The sequence below is a fragment of the Acyrthosiphon pisum genome, chromosome A1 (genome assembly GCF_005508785.2).
Source record: "Acyrthosiphon pisum isolate AL4f chromosome A1, pea_aphid_22Mar2018_4r6ur, whole genome shotgun sequence".
In the NCBI taxonomy this organism is placed as follows: Eukaryota; Metazoa; Arthropoda; class Insecta; order Hemiptera; family Aphididae; genus Acyrthosiphon; species Acyrthosiphon pisum.
This window is the reverse complement of record NC_042494.1, coordinates 26,694,142-26,709,935: the sequence shown is the minus strand read 5'-3', so window position 1 is coordinate 26,709,935 and position 15,794 is coordinate 26,694,142. Positions and strand designations below refer to the sequence as shown.

The following is a 15,794-nucleotide window of genomic DNA, read 5'->3' as shown; positions in this document are numbered from 1 at the left end:
AGATTTACCAAAATTATATGTTTTTTAAAGACTGATGACCGTGGTATAGATCAGCATTTCTCAACATGGTGGTCGCGATCCCCTTGGGGGTCGCCCAACTTATTATTTAGGGTCGCGTATTAATTAAAAATTGTATGTATTATATGTATTTGCAAATATTTGGTATACGTTTTTTTTTAATTAAAAATAATTATAATATTATATGTATTTTATGTTGTGTACAAATGTACAATGTACAATAATTTTAGTACCTATTGATTATTAATAATAACTCTATGCGAGTGGACTGATCAATCTCAAGTAGACATAATAACAAACTCAAAACAGTTTTAAAAAGTATTATCGCATTACTAAATCAATCAGTATGATGGAATAAAAATTGGATGTTTTGACTAAAATAACGGTTTAATATATTTTAAATTATAGTATTTCGTTCCCGGCCAGCCCACATCGTGCCATAAAAAACTTCGTTTCAATAATTATTTATTTCGTATATGGCATATCTATATATATTTGGAATAACTAATATAATATTATAAAATGCACTGTATTAGATACAATATATTTTATCGTAAGCGGTAACCAAAATCTAAAAACTGAGATTTTTTGTGGCGGAAAATGGAAATATATACTGTATTGGATGTAAACGGACTTGGCGGAAAACGGAAATGTACATTTTGGTGGCGGCCGTTACTTACCTACCACCTTAAATGGTATCGGTGGCATTTCATTAGATGTCACGTCGTGGCCCGACGAATTCACGTAAAGGAATCCAATGAACGTGGTGACGATTATGACGATCGAGTTTCTAAGAGTGCCGACCAACCACATGGTTCGGTTGATGATTCGTTGAACTTTATTCCGTTCGCAATCGTTTTCAGGGCCCATGTGGATCAGAGCTAACATCTCAATAATAGTGTACATAGATCAATATCGCAATAACCATAAAATATCATCATCGTTCGTAATTTTATCATGACGCAATAACGAAATTGGTAATTTGCAGTGGTCGGGACGCTACTGTTTTTTTGTAGCACGCTAATGCTACTCCCCCCAAAAATTAGCTCGGTATCGCTAAAGCTACTTTTTCGCTACATTTTTTTTAAACATTTTTTTGATTTATTTAGATATTCACTTGAGTACTTGGTCATTATTTGTAAATGCCTAACACGATTTTCTTGTAATTTCGTAAGGCAGGTTTATTCAATGTATCTCATGTATTTTTGTAACAAAACTCAAAACGGATAAACGTTTTATTGAAAATTGCCAATTAGTAGTTTGTACTGATTCGACATTCGGTCACTGGGAGAAAGGATTTCATACAACAAGGGGATTAGTGATTACAAAGAATTTTGATTTACTAAACATTTTTTTAAAAAGTTGTTGGCAAGCATGGATCTAGAACATCTTACTCTCCGCTGTATAGTGTAATTGTCAAGTGGACCTTGTCGTTGTGTAGGTCGTTATGATGGAAGTGTTAAATATAAATTCAATGATACATAGAATCTAAAATACTATTTTTTACGATTTTTTTAGTTCTTATGATTATAGTCTTATCTATAATCTATGATTACTGATTAGTGCGGTACGGGTTAAACTCGAAAAATTCAAAAATACACTCATCTTAATTAAATAAATAAACATACATCATAATATTTTAATTATCATGAAATAGGTTAGAAATAGCGATAAAATAATGAACATTTTCGCTACGCTAACCGTAAATTTCAAGCGTGCTATATAGTATTTGGCTACATTGTATATTATATTGTAGCGACGCTATGTTAATCTCTACAGCTAAGGTAGCGTACTACTCCCAACCACTAGAAATTTGGAACTTGTTCTTTGTTTTATTTTATTTAAATACCTATACTTACAATTGGTATTTCGTGGCGACTATACCCCGTTTCACTAGAGAAGGTACACGTTTTTTCGTCCGTCGATGCGCATCTCCCACCAATTTCACCTGTTCGTTCACGATCGTCAAATGTTCCGGCTGCGGTCGGCAACGACTCGTTCGCATACGTAGCCGCCGGGCAGTAAAAAGTGGGGGAAATTTGGCCTCCGCGCTGTTGACGGCGGCAGTCGGATGCGCGACTCGTGTACCTTCTCTCGTGAAACGGAGTATATATGACACAAGCACCAAATATATAAAAACATATATACTATAATTAGTAGGATATTAACGTCATTATAAAATTATATTTATAATATATTATGATATTAGTGACTAAGATAAAAATATAAGTGTAATTTGCACCAATAGATATTAATATAATACTTAACATATTTAAAAATATTTAAAATCATCTATAATTTAGTTAGCGCTTTTGTACGATATGACTTATTTTTTTCTTATCTCGATTTGGCGCTCGTATCATTTACCACATCATGGGCAATATATTATAATTTGTAAGTAATTTTGAACTTACAATGTATATGATTTTGATTTTTTCACACTTACTCTTAACAACAGAATCACAACGATACACACCGATCCTAGTACCATGTCACCCACTCGAAAATTACCGATGTCTTTGGACAGGGATATAACCATGTCAAGCAGTGTCGACCCCACGGCGCGTATGCCGAATATGTCTTTCAGTTGGGAGACGACGATGAGTATGGCGACGGCCGACGTGAATCCCGCGTTCACCGGCCCAGAGATGAAATCGATCAAAAAACCTGTATACGGGATATCAGGAATAATAATCGATGATAAATCGCGATCGTCTTCGAACCATGGCATAAAGTCCACGATTCTAGGTTATCCAAGTTTACCTAATCCCACCATTCCCATGATCAGTTGGATGACTCCCGTCAAGAAACACAGCAACGTTCCGTACACTGGCCCGCGTCCGTTGATCGTGTTGTACGTCATTAGTGCCACGATGGGCCGTCGGACCCATGGGTACTTCCTTGCAAGTCCCGAGGAAGACGTACATCAAACTGCCGACGAACGAACCATATAAACCATACTGGAAAGAACAAGGATAATATAGGGCACGTGCTTTGGCAGTTATTACATGGGCGCAACTAGGACCATATTTTTTTTTGGTGGGGGAGGGGGCTGTAGCACACTCATTTTCTCTTTATTAATCTGTGTGGACAATTTCTGATACATCCCTCTACTAAGTTGGTATATTCGCAAATTGCTTGTAATAATTAATATAAATTTATACCAATATGTACAAAGTACATGAATAATATTTATTTAGTTCGATTTAGGTACCAACCATGCATACCCCCATATTTTCATTTAATAAGTAATACAATGTTTTTATTCAATTTTTTAGTATTGGAATTTTAAAATTCACAATTTAGGTATTACAATATTATATTTTATATATAATTTAAATTATTATTTATATTTATACGAACAAGATCAGCTTAATAATTTATAGTAAAAAAGGTAGGTTTCCATTTGAAAAACGGAAGTTGGTATCGCCTTAGTATAGGTAAAATGGTGAATTGTTAAATGGTATAACAAATCTAAGCATTCGGAAAATTTGAGAAAACAGACTTACAGTATACCTACTTAGTACTTACTCTTTGTTACTTATTAGGTCTTAACCAATTTTTTATTTCATTGAAGAAAACAAGTAGTAGAAAACAACTATAGTAATATTATGTATTATACAGTAGGTATACTATTATGTACATGTCATTTTTACTTAGCATAATTGTATCTAAATTTTTGTCTTATACTTTAAACTCAAGAAATTTGATTAAGTTTAAATTAAAAATAATAAAATAGTTAATTTGAATGTTTACTTTTTAAAAAATGATAGATTGTATACGCACCTCTGTTATTATTATTATTTTTGTTTGACATGCAATTTGCATACACTGGTTTTACAATCCCCTATTGTTATAATATTATATAGACACTATACCTACTTTCAACACTATTAGCACTGGCACAGATAAACTAATTTTTAGAATTTTTTCATGTTGTAGGAAAACAGATTTTTGAATCTGAAATTTTTTTCTTATTGACAGAATCTATTTGTTTATTAGGTATATTAGTATAGGTATTTGATTTTTCATTTAAATGTACACAGGTTTTTATACATTGTATAAAATATGAATTTGATAAATTATTTTTTTATTACTTATTATAGGTATATTGTATTTTTTTTTGGCACGATTGACGAACACGCATACAGACATTTTCTGACACTAGTCAGTTATGGTCGTACACTTACTTGAGGTGGTAGACCGGCCAAAGCTGCGAATGACATGGATTGTGGTATGAGCGTTAGACCGACCGTAAAGCCAGCTAGAAGATCTCCGATACAGTCTCCCATCGCGTAAGTCGGCCACCATTGCAGAAACGGCAACCGTTTGGGTATGTTTTTGCGCTTGAACGCCGATTTAGTCTTGTCGGCTATTTGTTTGCAATAAGTTTTTAAATTTTTCTCCTCGTTTTCGCTCACCTCGTCTATCACTAAATTAATATATTACGTGTTATGCATCATAATCATATTTATATAGGCAGTATACATATAATATAATATACCAGTGATATATTAGGTCGAATCGTCGAATTAAAAAAATTGGTCTCAAACCAAACTTTTTAATCGTATTTTGAACCGACCGCGAACCAAACTTTTTAATAACCAAACATTTCGTTCAACATCGAACCCAACCTATATCAAACATTTCCTTTAATACCAAACTGAACCCGAGCTTTTATAGCTACCTATATGCTTATTATTTATATGTCAAAATATTAGACAAGTATAATTTTTTTTTTGTAATTCACATTAATTATAGAATTATGTACTTTTTGTTCAAGTTCGGAACAATTTTGTTTTTTTTTTGAACTGTAGGTTCGATTTTTGAACCCAAAACAGTTCGACCCACCTCTACTATAATATATTATAATTACAACAACTCGTAATCAACAAAAGACCAAAGGTATGTGCGATAACTCTCAATAAGAGTTAATACCGTCGAAACAAGAAAATATAATGTAGGCGTTATTGTTTTGATTGATAATCGACCATTATTGAACGGTTTATTAAACCGTAAATATTCGTCATTTTTTTGTTTAAAACGTCTAATACTTCATAGTCTATTGCTAGACCATTGTGTTCATGCTACATATACAATATATAGGTACCTCTATGTACTAAATAGATACTTATTGATAATTGCTAAAACGGTTTCAACTCAGCTCTCAAGAGTTACATACGAATGGAAACGTATAATCATTTAATTCCCATAACAATATATTTCTGAAATATGTTTATAATTTAAGTACTGAGTACTATAATCACTTGAATGATATTTGAAACAATATTATTATTTATTAATATGGAACTTGATATTGACGTCCTATTGTTGATTCACAACAACATCAAGATTACAAGAAAAACAAAAAAAAAATGGAATATTAAATTGTATTTTTTGTGCAATCGTTTCTTATGTTTCCGTATTTATTTGCCTCCAAATTTAATCTCCTGAAAACTATAAGTAGTAAATACTAAATACCTATACAGTTATAATAGTCTGTATATATAAATATATAATTATGTAAATGTTTTTTTTCTTTGATAAAAAAAAGGTTTTTAGGAGTTTTATGAAATAACATTTTTGAGGACTCTGCTGAATAAATGCATCTGGGGCCCTTTAAGTACCGGGATGACTCTAATCCCGTCTATAATATATAGTGATAGGGTTTAGTCTCCTAGCCGCCTAGTCACCTAACCAGGCCAGTTCAATGTTATGACAATATACTATTCATTAATATTCATTACTATTACTTTATCATTGTGAAATATTGAATACGCTGTATTATCATATATTTATATCAAAATACATAAGACGAAATCGGGATATTTATTAAGTTTTAATAACTACTAAAAATAGGATTTCTTATCTACTCTGTACGGGCCGCAATCAAGATTTTAAAAAGAAAAAGTCACAGTTTTTTTTTATAAGCATTTAAAGTCCAAATTTTGACAAAATACAGAAAAATCACGAAAATTAGCAAATTATTTTGCGTTGAGAATTCGTAACATTTTTTCTTTTTAAATCTAAGGTTTGAAAATGTAATACAAGATTATTCATAAGTTTGTCTACCTTTATCAAAAAAATGTCTAAAAGCAAATCAAATTACATTTTTATGAGCGTTCATATTTTTACAATATTGGACAATATCCAATAGTGAATATTATTCACTCGATTTCTCATGTAGTGGTTTTGTTATTTTGTTGTTATTCAAAAACGAATAACTGTAGATACATAACAATTTTACCGAATGTTTATATTTTCATTTTCTATACCCCATAAAATGTTGCTTTTATTTTGAATTTTTTGAGTTGTTTACAAACATTGTCAGTCAGAATTTAAAACTCCTAATAGTTTTCAAAAGCCCCGGGAAAAACCACATAAAAATTAAGGAAAAACAGGAATTTTTACGCGAAATCGGTTTTTGACAAAATCGATATTGGTTGTTGGAGTACCTAACTCTAAAACAAATGACAAATAGATACAAGACATTTTCAATGAAAATTTAGATTAACATTTGCTGATAAATATTCAAAATATATTGACTTGTTTCGAGCTGTTTACGAACATTATACATTTTCAATTTTTTTATTTTTTTCTATAAATATCAATAAAATTGTATTTTTTAGGTAAAAAAGCGTGAAAATTAATGCAAGGCTCCTGATATATTGTTACAATAGCAGTTAAAAATATTAAAAATACATAATATGCACAATTTTTTTTATAAGCATTTAAAGTTGGAATTTTGACATCATTTATCAAATATAAAATGTAATAGTTTTACTATAGTAGTTAATTTTATAATAGTATTATATTGTAGTTAAAAATTTATAAAATGTTCAACTTTTATAGCTAAGGATTGAAAATTTAAGACAAGGTCCTACGTAAATATTTAATTCTGTTACCAAAAATTCTAAAAAATACATAAGCACAGTTTATTTTTATAGTCATTTTAAGTTCAAATTTGAACAAAAGTACATATTAAAAAACCTGGAATAACTATTTTAGTTATTTTGTTGTGATTGTAATGATTGTATAATATTATTTGTGGGTATTTGAAACTTCTAAAGTATACTATTATATATCTATGATAGTACCACGGTTTATTGTTGATGTATAACGCGTTACCTAATGGATATTGTGATATGATTAATTTGGAATTTATTATTGATACCTATTATACATACATTTTTTTTTAATACTATAGATAAGTATTTAGTATACCTATAATAGGTATGTCTAATACCCAGACTGACAAACTGTCTCCGCTCAGAATCGTTTTTCTTATACAGTGATATTATATCATTGAATTCAAATTTAATACTATCCATTATACATAGTGACCCACTTGTAACCTACTGTACAGCAGAGCGACATCCACTTACCCACCTTTTTTTGTTTTAACTTATGAGCATTTGGATTTGAATTTCGAATTTTGATCAAATTTAAAAACTATTTTGAAATTAAAAGTGTATAAAATATTCTACTTTTATAGCTAAGGATTAAAAATTTAAAACAAGGTTCCATGAAAATATGTTACATGCAAATTACATTATTCGCAATAATATCATGAAAATATATACTTATTACTTAGTAATATCATAGGCTGACTGACAGTCTTCGCTCAGAATCGTTATTCTTATGCAATAATATATTATATCATTGAATTCAGATTTAACACAATCCATTACAGTGACGAGTGACCTACTTGTAACCTACAGTACAGCAAAGCGACACCCACTTGCCCACCTTTTTTCCTCTTGCGTTTGTGTAATTATTAAGACTTACACATACACTTTTTTTTCCGAGTTAGTCGAGGGGTGGAGGAGGAACCACGTTAGCATTACTTCTCCTTGTTAGCATTATTTCTCCTCGTTAGCATTACTTCTCCTCCTTAGCATTACTTCTTCTAACACAGTCACTTACGCACACACATACATACACACGCGCGAGCACTGCACGTGCACTACAGTTGTTAGGGGATTACAGATTTGACTGTAAAACGCGAGTGCCGGACGTAAATAGCATTGTCCCAAATATTATTTTAATCAAACTAATTAAAAATCTGTACGTTAACCACATCGTTAATTTAATGCATTGCCCATCATATTATTAATACATTATAGCCCCCCTTTTAACTTATTGAACTTTTTTTTTATTAATTTATTAAGACCAAGAATTCGCTTCGCGTTGCCAATTGATTACTGTATTGTGTAATTATTTTGTTTTCCGATAATGACGGGTATACATTGAAACTGCGTTAGTCCATAATATTGTGGCACGTACGGCTTATAGCTAGAAGTGACATTCGTTATCAATGGTCGACGTTTACAAATTCGGATATTCAACAGGTCTACGCGTTAAAAACACACAGAGAATACATTATAATTGTACACCGATACTTATAATAGTGAGTATTATTTGTACTTTCGTTATACATAAATATCAGTAACCTATTATGGTAGTAGCTATGCGTTTCTAACAGTAAGTATTTAATATGTATATTGTATACTGGGTGATTCATTTTACGAAAGGCGTTAATTATTTCAAAAACTATTTACATTTTTGAAAAAATTTTTTATACATAATTTTAAGTTTTTAAAAACAACATTTTTTTGATAGTATTTTTTTAATATTTTTAATCGTTATACAATTTTTTTTTAATGACAACATGCATTTTTATTCTTTATTAAAAAGCAGAATATTTTTTTAGTACTTTGATAAATAAATATCGAATTTTGACGAATAGTTTATGAGTTATATAAGTACTTAAAGTTTTGATGAGTGGAGTGGAGTGGTACTTTGGTACTCCACGTTGGTCCGCTATACTCCACTCATCAAAACATTAAATACTTATAAATACCTAATAATTAATAAATAACCTGTATGAAATTTTATTTTTATAGATCGATATACATAGGTACTCCAAATAACATTATGTTACGAAATAAGAAACTAAAATGTACGTTATATCTTTTCATTAAAAAGAGTTAAACCTCAAATAATATGACGATAAAAAATTAGTGAACTATATAATTTGATTCCAATATGTTGTTTCGTAACGACTTAAAAGCATGTCAAAGAAATATTTTCAAAAACGTTGGTGTATTTTGAATTAATTAACAATGTGCTACGTTAAATAGTCCACCCCCCTAGAAGTTTCTCGGAAACAAAATATTTATTTATCTATGTTGTTATAAGTATGAAAACAATACCTGCTATTATATACATAGGTACTCACAATACTATTATAATTTATAGTATTATTTAAATAATTCGATACGCACAACATTTTACAGAATAAATTTTACAATTTCGTATTATTGTTTATAATGATGAAATAATACAAATAGATAAACAAAAGACAAGACACGTCTGTTCAAAATATACATATCAATGTTCAAAACGTTCGGTTTTTGCAAGGCTTCAAGTAATTGTATTACGTCATATAGAATTTTGTCCATATTACCTCATTGTTGTTATTATTATTATTATTATTAATATTACCTAGGTATTTATCGAGAATAATATTAAAAAAGCAGGTAAGTGGATGTCGCTCTGCTGTACAGTAGATTACAAGTGAGTCATTGTATAATGGTTGTATTAGACTTGAATTCAATGATATAATATCATTGTATAAGAAAAACGATTCTGAGCGTAGACAGTTTGTCAGTCTGGATAGGTATTTTATATTTTGTTATTATTTATTTTATCATTTAAGTTGAATTAATATTAAATATTATAATTTTTTATTCGTTTCTATGGTGATAAACAAAGCGTTAGAAATTAAAATACCATTTTTAGCGTTTTTTCGTAATTTTCCGGTGGTTTTTTCCGTGGCATTAAATAACTATTGAAAAAATCGAAAAATGACCTCTCTAAAGTACCATCTTGATCCAATTTACTAAAAGATAAGGTACTATATGTTGAAATCAAAACACTCCTTCTGGAAGAAATTTTGTATACAGGATATAAAAAAAAAATAATAAAATAAACACCATTATAAAAACAATAATAAATAATTAAATAATATAATAATATAAAATATTATAGTCTTTTTTCATTTACAAAAATATTTTATAGTGAATGCAATATTTGCTCTAGTATATTTATACATAGTAAAAATGTTAACATATTATCTAGTTGGCTAGGTATTAAATATGTTTGATTATATTTAGATATTATAATTTATTACTATTGTTAGTTGTTATAACATATTATATGTACACATTGTAATAATTACATTTGTTTCGTAAGAAAATCAAAATTTTATAAATACGCATAATTTAGTTGTAATAATTTGTTATAGTGATCACGTTTTGACATGGTACAAAATTGAAAATACTATTATCACGGAGAATGAGTACTGAATCAGCTATCAGCTGTAGTTGTTGAGTGTAATTGTACACCTACGTCCTACATGTAGTGTAGTTGTAATACGGATACTTCATAAATGTATGCTATGTTTTTTTTCACGTACAACATAATCATTTTGAAACGAAACATAAAACTAATAGTAACACCATACAACATACCTAAAAAATAAAATTTATATTTATTTTCTACAATATCAAAATAGATAATAATAGACAAAAATAACTAAGGTGCCAACTTATATAGGTATGAAATATTATATAATTTATCAACACTGAAATATTTCAGTGTCAGTATCATTATCAATATTATGAATAATTTTAAATAGGACGAACGACGGTGATTAAAACTAATATGACATCTAAACGTTTTGTAAACATCATCTATTACATATGTCTGTACATTATATTATGGTGTAAAGTACAATCGCTAGTACGCTGCAGTAGATAGATAGTACGCGTCTACCTAAACAAATCTGAAATCAAACGTGGTGCCAGAAACAAACAAAAAAAAACTCGATTATTTAGATAATTTCGTTGAACAAGACCGTAGTGCCAAATGAGACATCAGCAACACGTCACGTTCATTGCGACTTGCGTTTCGAGCGAAATAATTACCTACTGATCACCGTCTTTAGAAACAAGTCCTTGAAAGTTCGCTTCTCACACTACCAAATTGTCTCTTCTTATATTGACACGGTTTTTTTTTTTAATTTTGTGATGTTTGTATTTTTTTTTTTTATACCTAATGTTATAATCGATAGGTATTCTACTACCTCTTACAGTATAGGAGGTGTCCTATAGGTACCGTCGAATTCAAATTCAACGATCTCTTATAAACTAGTCACATAACCACTATTGAGAGTTGCGATGAATTTACTATTCACTTGCATTATACCTAATAAAAAGATTATCGGTTTTATTACGTTAAACCGTAATTATTTTTCCTTATTCAAATATTTGTACCTGTTCAATGAATTCACGTGCATTTATATGGTCTCATTATCAAATACTTTTATCACTGTTTTGCAATAGCGTGTAGCTATAATATGTGCAATATTACATGTCATTGGATATTATGTGCTTATAGCTTGTACATAAATGGACAACCCGAGGTATGAACACGACAATGCAGGCTTACATCAAAACTCAACTGTTATCAATGGCAATCTACAGTTAAATTATGATACAGTAAACAATGATGTTATCTGTAAGTACCGCATACCTATAATACTTAACTACTTAAATTAGAAATTAACTGAAAACTAAAAATACAATTGTAATCATTTATAGTTTTTGACTTTTTGTTATCTACTTTTCACTGCCGTTTAAGTCTGCGCGCCCTATACATGTTGTACGCACTTGGGTATGTGTGAGATAGATCGGCCGATCGACAGATTTCATCATTGAATAAAGTTAGAGTGAATAATGTAAATTTGTTTGTTTTAAATTTGCGTATGGGAGCCGTATATTTGATTTCAAAATCAAAAGGAGCCGTGGACCCAAAATGGTTGAAAACCACTGGTCTATAGTGTAATTTAAGATACTATAGATTAAGTCGAGAATTCGAAATAGTTCGATTTGATCTCAATATATTTGTATTATGAATTTAAGAAAATATTTTAAGTTTAATATAGAAGAGTAGTATATGTGAAGATAGCTTTTAGTATTCTATATTACTTTGTTATTAGACGTGAGCAGTTACACAGACAATAATTTCGCTACATTTCTCTTGTGATTTTGGTCTTAGTAATTTATTTTATATCCAGCGTACATGCGGTTTTACCACTCTACCGACTACCACTCTATCTCTATTATAGGCATAACGATAGAAACCTAGTTACATATCTTCAACAATTTGTAATGATATCCTGAATCATTAATTTTCCAAAACGTCAAAGATGCATGGTTTGAGTACCTAGCGAGTACAGTGGCGTAATTGTGAATGTTTCATGGGAGGGGGGGATCAAAATAAATTTGCATGGAAAACCATTTATTTTGAAATCATGCTTATCGTTTACCGGGTAAATATTTATAACTTGGTAATATTTATACCGACGCGCAACTAAACATTTTATTTTTTTTCTGGTTTTAGATCTAGAAGCTTTTTATTGTTTTGATCATAAATTATTAATTAATAAATTAGAACACGCAGGTATTCGTGGTATATCAAATAGATTACTTAAGTCCTTTCTAAGTGGTAGAATTCAAAGTGTCAAACTTAATGATCAGTATAGTGAAATTCAAGACGTATCTTATGATGTACCACAAGGCACAGTTCTAGGACCCTTATTATTCATAATCTTTATTAGTGATCTCTTAAAACTTCCCGTGAACTTAAATACTGGAATTCTAAGCTTTGCTGATGATACTGTTATTCTATTATCTGAACAAACAATATTACTTTATATTATGAAGCAAATAAAACACTAAATAATATTAATGCCTGGTTCTGCAAGAACAAATTTAAACTAAACTTTAAACTAAACTAAACTATACAAATCTAAATGTATTTGTTTCAGTCCACAAACGAATAATTTTTAAATGAAAATAGTCTAATAGTTTGTTCTTTAAAATGTGGTTCAGTTTCGGATAATACATGTGGGACACAGTGTGTGGAACTTGAAAAAGTGAGAGAATTAAAATACCTTTGTCTAATTCTTAATTAGAAGTGGAATAGTCATACTGGTAGTATAAATAATAATTTCAAAAGAAAATCTTTTTGGAAAAAATGCAGAATTACATTTAGTATACTTCAGCCTTCAATAGCCGAATTTGTGTAAAAACTGTACTACGGGTATATTATTCAATGAGTTATCGTCATCCGTCGATAAAATATCGTCTGTGACTTATTTTTTAAACGTAGCAAAATAAATGCTAACAAAATTCGTATTCGCACGACTATACATATATTTATATAATTATAAAATGTTCCTATAAGGCATAAGTGTTAAGGTGCATAACAATACAAACATAGTATACAGTTATATATACATATATATAATATACAATTATCATATTATTATATTATAAAATATTATTAGAGAAACATGGTATATTTTTATAATTAATTACATTTCATAAATTAAATTTATTGCTTAACTATACAAAATTTTTGGGTGGTGAACCCTCAAACTCTTCTAAAATATGACCTTATTTTATATGGCCTTCTGTAGCCATGATATATATACACGAGTGTATAATATTATTAATATGTAATATACATTATAGGGCTTATTGCAGAGTTTTATATTTAAAACTGTTTTAAAAATTAACTTTAGTTGAAGTTTAAAGAAAACATAAAAAATACCAACTCTGGTTAATAGTATGATTAAATTTTCTTTTTCTTAGTGGCAGTGGACAACGTGGAATCGTCAAAACTTGATTCTAACCAGAAGACAACATTTACCCAACACACTAAAGGCACTTGTCTAAAAAATCTAACCACTTTTACCAAAAGAAAACTATTTATATTACAATGGATTCCTTCTTATTCGGGTGATGACTTTCTTGGCGATCTCTTGGCTGGCATAACGATCGGCTTAACTGTAATACCTCAATCAATGGCATTGGCGGGCATAGTCGGAGTACCAGCTCAAGTACGTGGAGTTAGGTCCATTGCAATGACATATATTATATAGACATAATCAAGTGGAATTTCTTTTTTATAACAAATCGGTATTATTTTTTTTTTTAAGTCAGAATTTATACCATACATGCGTAACTTCATTTATAGGGTACCTATAGACTATAGATTATTTAATCATTATAGTATTGATTAAACATAGTATACTGTGCATAATCAATGATCATTGATCATAGTTATCATGTTTTGTTAAGATATTCTAAGGGTAAAAATATTTTGTTATCATCACAATGCACCATTTTTTTTTTCAATAAACTAAAACCAATTTTTTTTTCCAGTATGGTCTTTATAGTTCCTTTGTAGGAACATTCATTTACTTACTATTTGGCACAAGCAAAGTAGTCCCTATGGGACCCACCGCTATCGTAGGTCTGTTGATAAACAACACGATCGGGACCCGGGGATCAGCTTACGCGACGTTGTTGTGCTTCCTGACCGGCATCATCCAGACGCTGATGAGCTTCGCAGGCTTGGGGATTATCATCAACTTCATATCCGTACCGGTGTCCTCGGGGTTCACGTCAGCCTCAGCCATTCTTATCATTACTTCCCAGGTGAAAGACCTTATCGGCGTCAAGGGTGGTGGCGGAAACCTGTTGAAGATGGTCCGAACCGTATTGGAGCACATCAGTAATATACGCATGGGAGACACGGTCATGGGCTTCGGGTGCATAGCGGCAGTGATGCTCTTAAAGGTATACGATATTATATGCATATATATGTGGTAATATATGTACGATATACATGTGTATATAATTTCACTGTATACGAATTAAATATTACGTATTATAATAATATGTAATTGGAAACAAAGACTGTGGCAGAAATAAATAGGTTCAAGTGTCACCCTGTATAGATGAACATATTATATCATTTGAATTACAAGTAGTTTTACACGCATCATAGACACTTGGTAAACCTATACCTGTATATTATAATGTGTTATTGAAATTAAATGTTCTTTTAAGATAAGTATATTATGTTAAAATCTACATATTTTGATCAGTGGCGTATTTAGAAATTAGTTATGGGGAGGGCCCTGTTAATTTTCAGAAAACAGAGCCGTGGGGGGAGGGCAAAGCCTCCCACACCACCCAATTACTCTTTATTAAATAAATATACCATATTTATAAGACGATTTAAAATTTTCGAGTTTTTAATTGGTATTAAATAATATGTACAAAACAAATTTAAAAAAGCAGGTAAGTGGATGTCGCTCTACTGTACAGTAGGTTACAAGTGGGTCAATGTATGATGGATTGTATTACACTTGAATTCAATGATATAATATCATTGTAAAAGGAAAACGATTCTGAGCGGAGATGGTTTGTCAGTCTGGATATTTTATATTGTTATTATTTATTATAGCCCGTAAGTTGAATTAATATTGAAATATATTTTTTGTTTATATTCTCTATTTTGTTTATTGTCTATGATAATAAACAAAACATTAGAAATTAAAATCCCATTTTTAGAGATTTTTTGTAATTTGTCGGTGGTTTTTCCCGTGACATTAAATAACTATTGAGAAAATCAAATAATGACCGGCTTAAATCCATCTTAATCCAATTTGCTAAAAGATAAGATAGGTAGGTACTACATATTGAAATCAAAGCACTCCTTCTGGTAGAAATTTTGTATACAGGATAAGAAAAAAAATAAACACCATTGTAAAACCACTAGCTTCATCGCTCCGCTCAGAATCAAATATAGTTATGTCTAAATTTTATAAAATATTTCTTAAAATACATTACTTC

General features: G+C 30.0%; 2 protein-coding genes across 5 annotated transcripts in view; one reads left to right on the top strand and one right to left on the bottom strand.

The window, feature by feature from the left end:
* The window catches only part of LOC100569793 (sodium-independent sulfate anion transporter), a 15,649-nt gene extending 869 nt beyond the window's left edge, over positions 1-14,780 (top strand). The window contains exons 1-4 of one of the 4 annotated variants that reach the window (XM_016801664.2): positions 7,814-8,428; positions 11,482-11,601; positions 13,743-13,990; positions 14,316-14,780. In XM_016801664.2, coding sequence (XP_016657153.1) covers positions 11,493-11,601; positions 13,743-13,990; positions 14,316-14,765 — 807 coding nt within the window. In that variant the 5' untranslated portion in view covers positions 7,814-8,428; positions 11,482-11,492 and the 3' untranslated portion in view covers positions 14,766-14,780. Of the gene's footprint in view, positions 1-7,813; positions 8,429-10,323; positions 10,474-10,701; positions 11,114-11,481; positions 11,602-13,742; positions 13,991-14,315 lie in introns of those variants that run through there. The other 3 variants (XM_029486864.1, XM_016801667.2, XM_008181340.3) reach the window with 3 other exon arrangements.
* Positions 668-15,794, bottom strand: part of LOC107882774 — a 16,914-nt gene continuing 1,787 nt past the window's right edge. The window contains exons 2-5 of the mRNA XM_016801675.2: positions 4,209-4,450; positions 2,782-2,978; positions 2,465-2,685; positions 668-906 (exon numbers count right to left, since the gene is read on the bottom strand). Coding sequence (XP_016657164.1) covers positions 2,559-2,685; positions 2,782-2,978; positions 4,209-4,450 — 566 coding nt within the window. The 3' untranslated portion in view covers positions 668-906; positions 2,465-2,558. The remainder of the gene's footprint in view (positions 907-2,464; positions 2,686-2,781; positions 2,979-4,208; positions 4,451-15,794) is intronic.